Source organism: Carassius auratus, chromosome 24, assembly GCF_003368295.1.
Source record: "Carassius auratus strain Wakin chromosome 24, ASM336829v1, whole genome shotgun sequence".
Classification (NCBI taxonomy): Eukaryota; Metazoa; Chordata; class Actinopteri; order Cypriniformes; family Cyprinidae; genus Carassius; species Carassius auratus.
The window spans coordinates 14,131,689-14,146,910 of NC_039266.1; the positions used below are offsets into that span (position 1 = coordinate 14,131,689).

General features: G+C 43.2%; 1 protein-coding gene across 5 annotated transcripts in view; it reads left to right on the forward strand.

Moving 5' to 3' along the window:
- Positions 1–15,222, forward strand: part of gli3 (GLI family zinc finger 3) — a 322,788-nt gene that overhangs the window by 160,714 nt on the left and 146,852 nt on the right. For all 5 annotated transcript variants that reach the window (XM_026201156.1, XM_026201154.1, XM_026201153.1 and 2 more), the window contains one exon: positions 14,586–14,691. In XM_026201156.1, the coding sequence (XP_026056941.1) occupies positions 14,586–14,691 (106 nt within the window). The remainder of the gene's footprint in view (positions 1–14,585; positions 14,692–15,222) is intronic.

The following is a 15,222-nucleotide window of genomic DNA, read 5'->3' on the forward strand; positions in this document are numbered from 1 at the left end:
CCATGGCTATCCTGCAGGTACACCAAGCCAAGGCACTCAAAGCTATGCACGAGGGTGGCACCGACCCGGGGTTGATGCAGGAGCTGCGCACGGCGACTGACTTCGCCTTACGGGCGACGAAGGTCACGGCGCGGTCCCTCGGGAAGGCGATGTCCACGCTGGTGGTCCAGGAGCGGCATCTCTGGCTGAACCTGGCTGAGATGAGAGACATGGACAAGGCTCGCTTTCTCGATGCTCCCATCTCCCAGGCAGGCCTGTTCGGCGACACTGTCGAGGACTTTGCCCAGCAGTTCTCGGCGGTACAGAAGCAGACTGAGGCCATCCAGCACATCTTGCCCCGACGTGTCTCTCCGGTTGCCACCGTTCCGTCGCGGGTAGCGCCTCAGCCTGCTCGTCGCCGTGGGCGCCCCCCTGCGTCCTCCACACCAGCTCCGCCCCGTGCCGAGAGTTCTTCGAGGCCGGCGCGTCGAGCCCCGCGCAGGAGAGCGGCGCCCCCCGTGTCACTCCCGGCCGCGAAGTCCTCGAGGAAGTCGACCAAGCGGCCCTGACACGGGCAACTCGGAGATGCGGAGAACTGCTCTTCAGGAGATGGCGAAGACAGCGCCACTCCTTCCCCCGGAGGAGGGCCGGGCGGAGAATCTTCAGTTTCTGTTTTGTTCTGTTCCGCCACTGGCCGGACGGCCAGTGGTACCCACATTTTCAATAAAAGAGCAAATTCTCCTTCCTCCGAGTTGCAAGGCTCGTGGCTTGACAATGAGCGACGCACAGCTTCCTCACTCTCACCCACGACGCCCCCTTTCGCCAGCGGCCAAGAGGTCGCGGTTCGGAGACGCAACGCCTCTCCACGCGTCTCTGGCCAGTTCCTCCGGGAACACGAGGAGTGTGGTTGCGATGACCCAGGACGCAGTGCCTTCTGGGCCTTCCGGCACGACTCCCCATCGCTGCACCACTGCGGGTATGTCGACTGTCCCTTTGGTGCCACTTGTACGGTATCTGGGAGCGTGGCTTGCGCTGCCCAACCCGTCACGCTGGCTCATCCGGACGGTTCGACTCGGCTATGCGATTCAATTCGCCCGGCGACCCCCCAAGTTCAATGGCGTGCTCGAGACTTCGGTGGCAGTCCAGGACGCCCCTGTCTTGCGCGAGGAGATTGCTGTCCTCCTGGCGAAGGATGCAATCGAGCCGGTCCCTCCAGCCGAGATGAGGACGGGGTTTTACAGCCCTTACTTCATCGTGCCCAAGAAGAGCGGTGGCCTTCGACCTATCCTGGATCTGCGAGTCTTGAATCGGGCCCTACACAAGCTCCCGTTCAGGATGTTGACGCAGAAACGCATTATCAAATGCGTCCAGCCCCAGGACTGGTTTGCAGCGATCGACCTGAAAGACGCGTACTTTCATGTCTCTATCCTCCCTCGTCACAGACCGTTCCTGCGCTTTGCTTTCGAGGGTCAGGCATGGCAGTACAAGGTCCTCCCCTTCGGGCTCTCCCTGTCCCCCCGTGTCTTCACGAAGGTCGCGGAGGGCGCCCTTGCCCCACTTTGGGAAGTGGGCATCAGGATCCTCAACTATCTCGACGACTGGCTCATTATGGCCCGGTCCCGAGAAGAGTTGTGCGATCACAGGGACTTCGTGCTTCGGCACCTCAGTCAGTTGGGGCTTCAGGTCAACCGAGAGAAGAGCAAGCTCTCCCCTGTGCAGAGAATCTCTTATCTCGGTATGGAGTTAGACTCGGTGAGTATGACGGCACGTCTCACCAGCGAGCGTGCCCACTCAGTGCTGAACTGCCTGAGTTCCTTCAGAGGCAGGACAGTGGTACCGCTGAAACACTTTCAGAGGCTCCTGGGGCATATGGCATCCGCAGCCGCAGTCACGCCGCTCGGATTGCTTCATATGAGACCACTTCAGCACTGGTTACACTCCCGAGTCCCGAGATGGGCATGGCGCCGCGGTACACATCGTGTCACCATCACACTGATGTGTCGCCGCCTATTCAGCCCTTGGTCGGACCTTGCCTTTCTACGGGCCGGCGTGCCCTTAGAACAAGTGTCCCGGCACGTTGTTGTCACAACAGATGCCTCCAACTCGGGCTGGGGCGCGACATGCAACGGGCAGGCAGCCTCAGGGTCCTGGACAGGACCTCGACTGCTTTGGCACATCAACTGCCTGGAGTTGCTGGCAGTGCATCTAGCTTTGCGACGGTTTCGTCCGCTAGTGCTGGACAAGCACGAGTTGGTCCGCACGGACAACACTGCGGCTGTTTCGTACATCAACCGACAAGGCGGGTTACGATCACGTCGCATGTCTCAACTCGCCCGTCATCTCCTCCTCTGGAGTCAGACGTGGCTCAAGTCGCTGCGCGCTGTCCACATCCCGGGGGAGCTCAATCGTGCAGCCGACGCGCTCTCACGACAGCTCACTTTCCCCGGGGAATGGCGACTCCATCCCCAGACGGTCCAGCTGATCTGGAGTCGATTCGGGGAAGCCCAGGTAGACCTGTTTGCTTCCCACGAGTCCTCCCACTGCCAGCTGTACTATTCCCTGTCCCAGGCCCCCCTGGGCACAGATGCACTGGCACACAGCTGGCCTCGGGCTTTACGCAAGTATGCGTTTCCCCCAGTGAGCCTGCTCGCACAGACACTGTGCAAGGTCAGGGAGGACGAGGAACAGGTCCTGTTGGTTGCGCCTTACTGGCCCACCCGGACCTGGTTTTCGGAACTCATGCTCCTCGTGACAGCCCCTCCCTGGCGCATCCCCCTGAGGAGAGACCTTCTCTCTCAGGGGCTTGGCACCATTTGGCACCCGCGTCCAGATCTCTGGAACCTCCACGTGTGGCTTCTAGACGGGACGCGGCAGACCTAAGTGATCTGCCCCCAGCGGTGGTAGACACTATCACTCAGGCTAGAGCCCCTTCTACGAGGCAGGCCTATGCTCTGAAGTGGAGTCTGTTCACGAATTGGTGTTCTTCTCACCGAGAAGACCCCCGGAGATGCCCGGTCAGAGTCGTGCTTTCTTTCCTGCAAGGTAGGCTGGAGCGTGGGCTGTCACCCTCCACCCTGAAGGTGTATGTGGCTGCCATTGCAGCACATCACGATGCAGTGGACGGCCGGTCCCTGGGGAGGCATGACCTGATCGTTAGGTTCCTGAGGGGTGCCAGAAGGTTACATCCTCCTAGGACACCCCTGATTCCCTCCTGGGACCTCTCTATTGTCCTGGCGGGACTTCAGAGGGGTCCCTTTGAGCCGCTGGATTCGGTTGAGCTGAAGTTCCTGTCTCTCAAGACAGCGCTCCTGATCGCGCTCACTTCCATCAAGAGGGTCGGGGACCTCCAAGCATTTTCGGTAAGTGAAGAGTGCCTTGTGTTCGGGCCGGCCTACTCTCACGTTGTCCTGAGACCCCGGCCTGGATACGTGCCCAAGGTTCCCACCACTCCCTTCCGAGACCAGGTGGTGAACCTGCAAGCGCTGCCCCTGGAGGAGGCAGATCCAGCCTTGTCGTTGCTGTGTCCCGTAAGAGCGCTTCGCATATACGTGGACCGCACCCAGAGCTTCAGAAGCTCTGAGCAGCTCCTGGTCTGCTTTGGAGGTCAGCAGAAGGGGAAGGCTGTCTCTAAGCAGAGGTTGGCCCACTGGATAGTGGACGCCATCGCCTTGGCTTACCATTCCCAAGGCGAGCCGTGCCCCCTGGGGGTGAGGGCCCACTCCACACGGAGTGTGGCCTCCTCCTATGCATTGGCGCACGGCGCCTCTCTGGCAGACATCTGTCGAGCTGCGGGCTGGGCGACACCTAACACTTTTGCGAGGTTTTACAACCTCCGTGTAGAGCCAGTTTCTTCCCGTGTGTTGGGTAACAGGTAATTGGCGGGAAGGGCTGGCTGGGTGTCTCGCTTGCTGCGCCATTCCCCCTAACACAGGGATGTGAGCGCCTTCTTCTCCCAGTAGAGTTCCCCGGTTGGCGTACCCTGGTCGAGCATCCTCCAGCACCCTCGGCGTCAGACTTGGCGGAGCAGTCTGTCGCCAGGCCCAGTACTGGCGTTAGCATGCCCGGAGTTCGGTCAGCCCCTGTACTGGGCTAGGTGTCCATATGGCTGGGTTCCCTACGGGTAATCCCATATGTGTATTCTTCCACGGTAAGGTTTCCCTCTTGGCAAACCCGTGTCTTCCCTTGACAGACCGTTCTGTCAGTCTCTTCTGGCAGCCGTTCCATCCCTACTCCAAGGTAGGACCTGCCTCAGAGACCCCTTCCATATGTAGTACTGCCCCCTGGGTCAGTCCATATCGGTATATCCACATGTCACCTCCCTACAGGTAGGATGTGGTCTCCGTAGCGGCCTTTCCTAAAGGCTCGCTTCCCCATTGTCTTGCCAGCTGAAAGAACAAATAGGGAAGATTTGAAGCTGTCTTTCACCGAAGGTTGAAATCCCTTCCATTTACTTTATGTGGGCGGAACAGCAGCATGGCCTTCTCCAGCAGCGATGTACTCACCCTTTGGCCCCTTCGGTACCAAGGTCAGTGAATTTGCGCTGGGGCTTTGGGAAGGTTACGACCTTAAGCGTAGCTTTTGTGGCACGCCAAGGCTTGTCAACAATTGCAGCGCCTCAGGGTTGTGACGGGGTTCAGGTTATGGCGTTTTCCATAGGACCCCATTTGTCGGTCGACATAACTCGTAGTGACCGACAGATAGGGAACGTCTCGGTTACGTACGTAACCCTCGTTCCCTGATGGAGGGAACGGAGACGTTATGTCCCCATGCCACAACCTTGAACCATTCGCTGTTGCCGGGACACGTTCTCGGCTCCTCAGCGTAAAACCTAATGAGTGGATGCACCTGTCGCCCTATTTATACCCGCTGGCACGGGGAGTGGCTCAGGTGTGTTAATCCACTTGCCAATTTCATTGGCGTTTTCTCTTAAAATCAGAGATGATTGGCCTCCCAAGTGAGACCCCATTTGTCGGTCGACATAACGTCTCCGTTCCCTCCATCAGGGAACGAGGGTTACGTACGTAACCGAGACGTTTTTGTTACATTATCAAGTTGTTCTGAGGTTTTGGATATGCTAAGGAATTTGGATATATCAGGAAGATAACTTAAAAAGCAGTCTTTTGTGGTAGAAGTGATGGTTATACCCTACTTGTAACAAGAAGTAGAATTTACAATTTTGGCTACATGAAGTTTGCACAAAACTAAATACTGATCTGAGATATCATCACTTGGCTGCATAATTTCAACACTATCAATCATCAAATCATCAATTCCATGTGACAGTATTAAATCTAGAGTATGATTTCGATAATGAGTAGGTCCTGAAACGTGTTGTCTAACCCCAGAGTTCAGAATATCTATAAATGCTGATCCAAATGCATCTTGTTCATTATCAACATGGATATTAAAATCACCAACTATTCAAACTTTATCTGCAGCCAGAACTAACTCGGATGTTGGATGCCCATTCCACCAAGGCCTCTCCATCCTCATCAGGTTCTGAATAGCCCCACTCAAGATGATGGCTGTTAAAGTCACCCATGTATGCCGCGGGATGCACAAGAGCTGAAAGCATGCCTTGATCCCAGTGCTGACTGGGAGGTTTGTAGACATTGGTGAATCTGAATCCTGAACCTGAACGATGCCACAGAAGTTTAAAGGGACTGGGGAGGCATCACCGACATCACTGTGAACATACGTTGCCCGGCCAAACCTGGTATCTGGTCTTGACTACAGTCATTAAGGCTAAGGGTTCCCCTACTAAGTATTGATAGTTGTGTAAATATTGTCATACCAACAGCTCTCTGAATAATTTTTGGTTGATTGTAATCCATTACATACCTTTCTGTAACAGTTATCTAACATTATCAAGCTGAATTTGTTCTGGCACAGTTTAACTCTTGAGTTCTTGTCATATTTTATTACCATATTCTGGACTATAGAAAATACACTGTGATAATGTGAGAAAGTTTGAAGGTGTCTGAATAGATTTTGGCGTTCTTTAAATAAATGAAGTTATACAGCTAATACATACTCTTTTGGTTTCTGTACCCAATATTAAAAAATTTATAAATGCAATAAAAATATCGGTATCGGTACTTGGTATCAGCAAGAACCAAAAATAAAAGATATATATATATATATATATATATATATATATATATATATATATATATATATATATATATATATATATATATATTAGTATTTTTAATGTGTGTGTTTTTCTTTTTGTTGTTGTTGTTGTTGTCGTAAGGGATACTATTGTAGATGGAAATGTTTGGAGGATAGTCAATGATGTTGTACTGTTAATCAGGGAAAGTTTTATCTTCTTGGCTTCACTTATGACTTTTTAAGTGACAGAAGAACAGAAGCAGTTATTGTTCTCGAAATCTGATTTGTTGGTCACAATATAATTACCTCTCGATCAGGGAGTTTACATAACATTACTCCAATCCCCAAAGAGCATATGTAATGAAACTTTTAGAGAGAGGATGAGAAAAGGAAATAAAAAAGTAAGTCTTCATAAAATTATTATGGTAGTGATTTTAGTAAATGCTCCGGGCTCTATCATCATCCTAAAATAATAAGCTGTAATTGTGATAGTTTCAAATCTCTCCTTTCTGTTAAATGAATGTTTGTGCTCCATAAAATAATGAGTCTGGTCAAAGTTTGCCTTTAATCATCTCTTTCATTAAAACCTTTTATAATCACGTCTTAATGAATGCAGCAAGGAATAATGACAACAAAAAATTGCCCTCTGAATTATGCACGGATACAAAAAGTGGTAGTTCAAAAGCAAGGGTGCTGGAAATGGTAGACTGAAATTTAAAGCAAGTATTTGAAATAGTTTAAATTAAACCAGTAAATGCAATAAAGAAAGCTACTTAATTCCCATGTTCAGTGATTGCAGAGTTTAAGAAGTTTTTATTATTATTATTATTATTATTATTATTATTATTATTGTTGTTGTTGTTGTTGTTGTTATTAATTAAATACAGATTATAATTGCTGTTAAAATAAAATAAGAGTAAATTTTTCATAAAATATTTATTTTTACATACATTATTTAAGACATCACTGGGTAAAGTAAACAACATTAAATTATATATAATTAAGTATATAATTAATTAAGTATATTGTCTAATGTTTCAAAAAATGCTCTTCACTAGATTTCATTTCAATAGCAAATGACAAGCTGAGGCTAGAACTGAGGCATTTATACAGTGATATGTCATGGCATGCCATATAAAAGAGAGGCAAAGGATCTTTTAATGTATGAATTTCCTATGAAAAATTGAATGATTTATTCAGCACAAATGTGTACCAACCCAAAAGGCCTGTACCAAAATATTGAAGGTAAACAAGAGCGAGTAAGATAAACATCTGTCATTCATGCAGAAAAATGCATTTCAATGCATGAAAGTCCATGAATATCCATGAAGGAGACCAAAAGTGTTATTATAGTGTTAGGATTATTTTATCTTTATTTATTTATTTGTTTGTTTATTTATTTATTAAAACCTTTAAATTAATGTAAAAAAAAAGTTACTAAGAACCTAAGAATTTATATTAAAGTGCTATTTTATTTTATTTTACTTGTCCCCTACCCAGACAATTTTGTTCAACAAAAATAAATTTATTAGGTCGGATCAGGTCAGGTTAATTTATATAGCACCTCAATGTGTGCTGACCAAGGTGCTGCACAGCCAAAACATCAGAAATATCAACCAATAAAAAGCATTAAGACATAAACATTTTTAATTATCATTCAATGCTAATTATAAACAGATATAAAAACAAAAAAAGAAAAAGAAAAAATAAAGAAAAAATTATGCAAAACATATTAAAAATGTCTTAAAATTACATCTGTTTTAAAATAAAATTATGAAGAACTTAAGATTAATATAATGTGTATTTTTTAAAAAGTCATTTCCTCTAGTAGGTTTGTTGTTACCATTACACCAAACATTTTAGAAATGATTAGAAAACAATTTCAAGTTTCTGCTAGCTAGCTTGTTTTATTAGCTAAACTTGCCCTTGAGTGAGGCTAAGAGAAGCGAAGTAGCGAATAGCAAAGACCCACATGATAAAATGAACCAGACAAAAAAGTGAAAGAATAGGTGTGGAAAGATGTTGGGGTTAATACAAAACAGGAAGAGGAGGTTGATGAAGAAACAGAGAGGTATTTGGGATAGAAGGACTGACAGAGTTCAGAGTGTCTCTGGAATGAGTGACTCAAGCCATGCTGGAGTGGAGGAAGCTGTATATGGGAGCATACAACTTTTGAGGAGCAAGGCGAGCGACAAGTGTTGACATAAAAGATGAACAGAATATTATTATCAATTGTACAAAGGGATGTAGGCTATAACAAACTAGTGCTGAAAGATAGCAATGAGAGAGAAAATACAATGTACAGAGAGTAAATGTTTTGTGTGGAGTGATAAAAGAGGAGCAAAGAGAAAGATGGAGATAGAAAATAAAATGAGTTATAATTTGACTATATAGTGAGTGAAGTGAAGTGACATTCAGCCAAGTATCGTGACCCATACTCAGAATTTGTGCTCTGCATTTAAGCCATCCGAAATGCACACACACAGAGCAGTGAACACACACACACACACACACTGTGAACACACACCCGGAGCAGTGGGCAGCCATTTATGCTGCGGCACCCTGGGAGATTGATAAGTGATTAATGACAATAATACAATAAGAATAATTTAAGAAAAATAAGAAAAATAAAAAAGATTTAACTTTGTATTCCAATTACAGAACGTCCTGAGATTGCTAGAAATGCAGCATTTACAATGAATAACAATGCAAACGCGTGCTGATATGCTGATGGCCAGTTATAAAGATGGTAATAACACAAATGCGCCATAAAGCCAATAAACCACTCTCTATTCATATATATATATATATATATATATATATATATATATATATATATATATATATATATATGTGTGTGTTTACATCGATAGCTGTGATTACACAGTAATAGCGAGCTGAGTTGCACTCAAACAATTGGTAATCATGCAGACACAGGCACATTCAACATAAAACACACTCACACATATATGAAAACTGTTGAAAAATAAAACAAACAAAGAAAAAGACTAAGTTCCGCTTCCATCAGATGACAGGTGCGTCACAAGCCATCACAAGAGAGTGCCTGAATTCAAATAAATTATCTTTGGCCTATCTTTCTTTTTTAGTGGATCATCTCGTTCTGTTTGTGACACTGTACACCGCTACAAAACCATGCCGTTTTTTTTTACCACCAAGACGCAGTTTCTGAACGTGAGTTATTCCATAACAGACACAAACAGTTCTGTCCCTGAAGAACTGAAGTGTAAACAAAGGAATTATCATCCATATTACAACGCTATTGCTTCGTTGGACTAAACATGCTCTGTGGGATGTCATTCAGTGGACCCTTACCTTTCTAAACAGGATTTACAGCTGTGGATGTGTTTATGACTCGTAATTACGACAAATCTACAAATTCAAAAACACAAATTTAGCAAATACGATGTTTATAAGCTTTCCATTGAAAAATAGCAATTTTTCATCGATGCTTGAGGCTCAGATCTTTATAATGATATATAGTTTGTCAAGAGTTTGTAATTTTCTGTCTAATGTTTTATAATTGAAAAAAAAAAACTATGCAATGGTAGGTTTAATGACTAAATAGTTTGTAGAAGCCTTCAATACAGTTGGTAAATCATTTTATATATATATATATATATATATATATATATATATATATATATATATATATATATATATATATATATATATTTGGGGGGGGGGGGGGTCTAGACATAGTCTCATAAAATATTTGCAGGATTTTCTTTTTTCATGATTTGAAATAGAAACTCATGAGACATGTGACTATCAACCAAATACTTTTCTAGATTGCTCCAGGACTGATTTAATGTATTTTTATATCAAATAAAAACATATTTAAGTGTGGTAAAAAAAAAAAATGTTAAGGCACTTCAGTGTCTATAACTTAATATTTTGAGCATTATCACATCTAGTTGATAAAAAGTAAATCCCAAAGGGTCTTCTCTCCAAAGACACTAAAATCATGTTTGTAATACACTGAAGTAGGAAACTGTTACAATTTTAAGTTAGGTAGAGCACTTTCAGCTGTGAGGCCCATAATGTGGGGACAGGTTAACTGGTTAAGAGAAGATGTCTCCCCCATAGAAAGATAGCAGGCCAGCATTAGGGGGCATCTTTTCATAATCATTCATAACCATTCATAACCAAGTCAACACTCGCTGTGGAGCAATCCATAACCACAAGCAGCTCATCATATGTATAGCAGGAGGATTGGGGCGACTCAGTGTCCATTTCTTCATCCTCATCTGACATTTCCTGCTCATCCTGACTTTGAGCCAGTAGAGCAATAGCCACTGCATCAGATTATGTAAGAGAAATAGCATCTTCATCCAGCATCTCACTGTTGTCTGTGACTGCTTAGCACAAAAAAGAAAGACCCTTTTTTATCTCATCAGCCGGGTCCATCTGCAATCCCCACATACTCATTTTCCTCCGTGCCTCAGCAGCATAGGGTCCTGAACCGATGGCTGTCCCTCCTTCCTTAAGAAGAGAGACAATGAGAGTGAGGCTCTTTCAAAAAAAAAAAAAGCTCACAGTGCACGCAAGCTGCCCCCTCGAGGACATCGCTTGCGTGCTCTTCTCCGACACAAAAGATGCAAAGATTTGTGTCAGGTGTTAAATAACGAGGACATGGATCCACTCACTTCTTAAATGCCTTACTAGTGCTCGTCATAGTAAAGAAGAAGAATAATTTTTTGTGCATTCGGAAATGCTCTTTAAACTAAATAGTCCTTGAAGACGAAGAAGAGGATGACTATACTGTAGTCGCGCCGAGTGATGACATAACAGGCTGTTGCCTGCCAATGTTATTGTCGTTTAGATGTATGCTGAAGGAGTTCCCCAAAATGACCTCTAGAAGATGCAGCTGTATGTAACTTCAATGTTTAAAGGTGTCATATGATGCGATTAAAATTTTTTCCTTTCTCTTTGGAGTGTTGCAAGCTCTTGGTGCATAAGGAAGATCTGTAAAGTTGCAAAGACTTAAATCTCATATTCAAAGAGATAATCTTTATAAACATCAACCACTCCTACCTAAAACAGCTCATTCTAACATGCCCCCACATGTCTACGTCACGATGTGGGAAGATTTGCATATGGTCACCCAAATTTTCACAGAAAGAAGGAAGGTGTAACTTTTATTCTCGCTGTTTCCACTCGCGCCATATTGTGGAGATGCTGTGCTTCATTGTTAAAGTGAAACTATTTTGTTTGGCTGTCCTACAAGGACACAACTAGAAATCAGTGGTTAAGTTTTATTTACAACACTGTTCCAGAACAGTCCAACCCAAATATTCAGATGTGTGCTGGGCATTTTGCGGAGGACAAGGACTGTTTCCTCTGAGAGTAGGCTACAATGCCGGTGTCTGTTTCTATAAAGTGTGGCAAATCTAACTTTGCAAGGACAGTCTGGCACTTCTGACTCACAGTCTGTAAGGACATTTAGATATGTGAAGGATTGGCAACTGATGATTCAAACCAGTGTAGAGTATCTGTTAGAGTTTGTTTGTCCTTACTCCGATCACAAATGCAGACATGGTCTTATGTTTATGCAGCACGATATGCAACGCAACACATAAAAAGACAGTAAGAATCATTACAGTATGTCCCCACTTGATGCAACAAATGGCTCATTTGTAGTGTGTTTTTAGTGGTTTTGTCTCATTGCGCCGGTGTCCTGAAATTTTATCAGACCCTTTAGGCACACACGGCATCACAGTGTTAAGGGGCATAGAATTTCCATCACACACTTGAGGTATTCGGCCAATCAGAGCACACCTCGCTTTTCAGAATGATGAGCTTTGTAACAATCGACTCATTACTGAAAGGCAGGGCATAGAGGAGAAACAATAATGTACATCAGTGGTTCCCAACCTTTTTTAACTCGCGGCCCACACAACCAAACACATATGTTTGCACGGCCCACTGCAAAAAAATTAACTGACCCCGCTATTGTTGGGTTAATAACTTAGTACTCTTTTTTTTGTTAACTTCGCGATTTCTTCGATAAATTTTGCGATTTCGATTTGAATCACAATTTTGACACACAACACAGGTATGCTTTACAGTCATAAATTCATTCAGGATGGATTTGAAACATATTTCCAAAAGAAAACCAATAAGAGCTTTATCAAAAAGTTGTAATGTCTCTAGAACATATATAAGTCAAAATAATAACTATAGTAAAGGTGAAACAAAATGTAAAGACTTATGGCAAAAAACATTTATATATATATATATAAGTAAAACCTGTGTCCAGGGACATTTTTTCTTTTTTGCCATGCATTGTTCATAGAGATCATTGTAGCGGTGCCTCAGGGGTAGAAATAGATTTGTTATACATTATCCAGGTTCACACGTAGGCCTACTCCGTTTGCAGTTTGCAGTTTGCAGTAAGTCTGTGTATGAGGTGCAGAAGCAGCAGCGAGAGTGCGTTATTGTAACGCGAAAGCACATTAAAATAATGCATGAGCGCGAATCTCTCTGTTCGCACGCAGATTTCCTTTGTTCTGTCACAAAACCGTGCTTGCTCAGATACACGCTGCTCTCGTCCGGAGAGAGTGTGTGCACTTAAAATGTGTCTCCTCTCACTCAAACTGCATCTTGTGCACTCACAACTCTGTCTATGTTAATGTGCTAGATATTAATTATTTTCGCACGCTTTATTTCTAGCCTTTTACCGTGTGCATTGTGAATGCTCTGATCCGTTAACATGGGCCCAGAAAAAAGGCGCATCACAGACAGTGTGTGAACCTGGAGTTAGGTATATTCCCAGTCTGTTCTGTTCTCGCGCTAGGCACATTGCATTCTGATCGGATCGGATAACATACTGCGGGAGGACAGAGCCACGGAAAATCGTGCTATGAGGCGATTTAGAAACCGTGCATGCTCAAATCGTGATTTTACGGCGATTTCTATTAATCACACAGCCCTAGAATGAACAGAAAATATCTCAGGCTGGCACTGCTCAGCAAAACGGGAAATCAGATCCAGGCAGAGCTCGGCGGCGAGTAGACAGTCAGCGGAGCAAGCAGTCAGGAGGGAACATGTTGACAGGCATTTATGTTAACGTTGTTGACAGCCTTGATTTATGCATGTTTGAATTTGTTGTTCTGTAGCATATGCAGCAAAAATATAAATTGGTGGTTTATTCTTAAACCAATCAGCGAGCTTGAATAGTGGAAGCATAGTTACAGTTTAATATTTATTTTTTGTTATTTAATTATATATATGAAATGATGTTATTATGTTATGACTTAGACATTTTATTTTTTTACGTTAAACCACATACACATATTGCATATTATATGTGTTTTCTAGCATGCAGCTGGTCATGAATTCAGTTTTCTAATACATCCTTGTTTGAGTTCTTTATTTGTTATCTCAGTTCAAGGACAAGAAATACAGCTCTCAAAAACACATTTGGGTCAAGTGTCAAATTCTTTCTGGCTTTCTGGACTTTTCGATCTTATTGGATGTGATTTTCTCAAGGTCTTGTGTTGGAATGAGAGCTGCGGTACTTGCAGTTTCACCAATTAGCTTTCTAAATGCTGTCACATGGAACGCTAACGATAAAAGTTCTTAATTCAAGGTGAGGAATGAGGTAAAACAGGGCTTTACAAATCTGAGGCACTCACTGCATGGCTGCCAGGTGTTAATGCTGCATTTGGCAGCTTGTATCGTGCGGCACTGGACACAGATGTTGGGCATTGGTCCCTGGGCACAGCCCTTAAACACCCTGGCACACGGATGCCAGTTGTTTACAAGCTAAAAACATGTCTGCTTCTGCACCCTGCCTTGTTACAGTGCCAGAGCCCACTGTAATTCTTAATTACTTTGGGTGGGTATCAGATTACCATGTTATTATAACATTGTATTAGCAAAAATGTTAATAGTGTAGCAATTTATGAAACGGCTCACACCTCTCTGATCAGGGCCCTTGGAATTGTCCTAACTAAATGAGATTCAAACTCAAATGTTGAGTTGCTTTGAAAGATGTTTTATGCTGATGTTTGATACTTTATTGCACTTATTTATATCCCCTCTATCAGATCTAAATAGAACTGTTTGTAAACTAATTTTATCTAATAGTTTTAATGTTTAGCTCTGGATTTTATAAGGTCTTCCTACCTTCTCTCTGATGGTTGCGATGAATCATTTTTTGTTGTTTTATTTTTTTTTATTTTTAATGCAGTACAGCACACTGTCCAACACTGCATATAGTATGTGAATACAAACAAATGTAGGACATATTATAGATGATACAGAAGATGTTTTTGCTAATTAGCTTTGAAGCAACTGTGTGTTGCTGAACACCAAATTTTGTGTTTGCTTGAGTGTACTTAAATATATTTATAGTTTGTTTGCAATAAATTATGTGAATGCACACTTACAAAACAATTAACTGTATATCATGGTTCTCATGTTTAAGCATTTAAATGCAACAAAACCCTCTCTTTTTCATTTTACAGCTACACCTCAGTTCTTTCCTGCTTTTCATCCTCCAGTACCAATTGACGATAGACATACACAAGGCCGGTACATTTATGACCCCTCACCAGTACCTCCGCTACACCTGTGAGTAAATGCACAAACTTACACAACTTTACTACAGTATGTCTATTCCCATATTTAAAGCCATCATGAATGTAATTAAAGCTACCTTCTCTTAAATAATTTTAAGCAAGACACTACAGGCAAAGCCATTGTTTTTTTTTTAATTCTTTAGACAAATGTGTTTTTGATATATTTTGCTTCCATGAGAAAACATCCAGAATATGGATCTTAATGTTAAATCTATGTACAGTCAGGTCCATATATATTTGGACACAGGCACTTTTTTTTTTTTTTATCATGTTAGCTGCTGACCGAAACATATTCAAGTTACAGTTATATATGTGCTTAAATTGCACACTCTGAGCTTTAATTTGAGGGTATTCTCATCACAATATTCCATCATTTTCCATAAAGGGAACATAAATAATTAGACAGTTGACTCAAAAGCCATTACATAGACAGATGTGGGCTATTCCTTCATTACCTCTACATCAGTTAAGAGGGTAAAATGTCTGGAGTTGATTCTAAATGTGCCATTTGAATTTGGAAGCT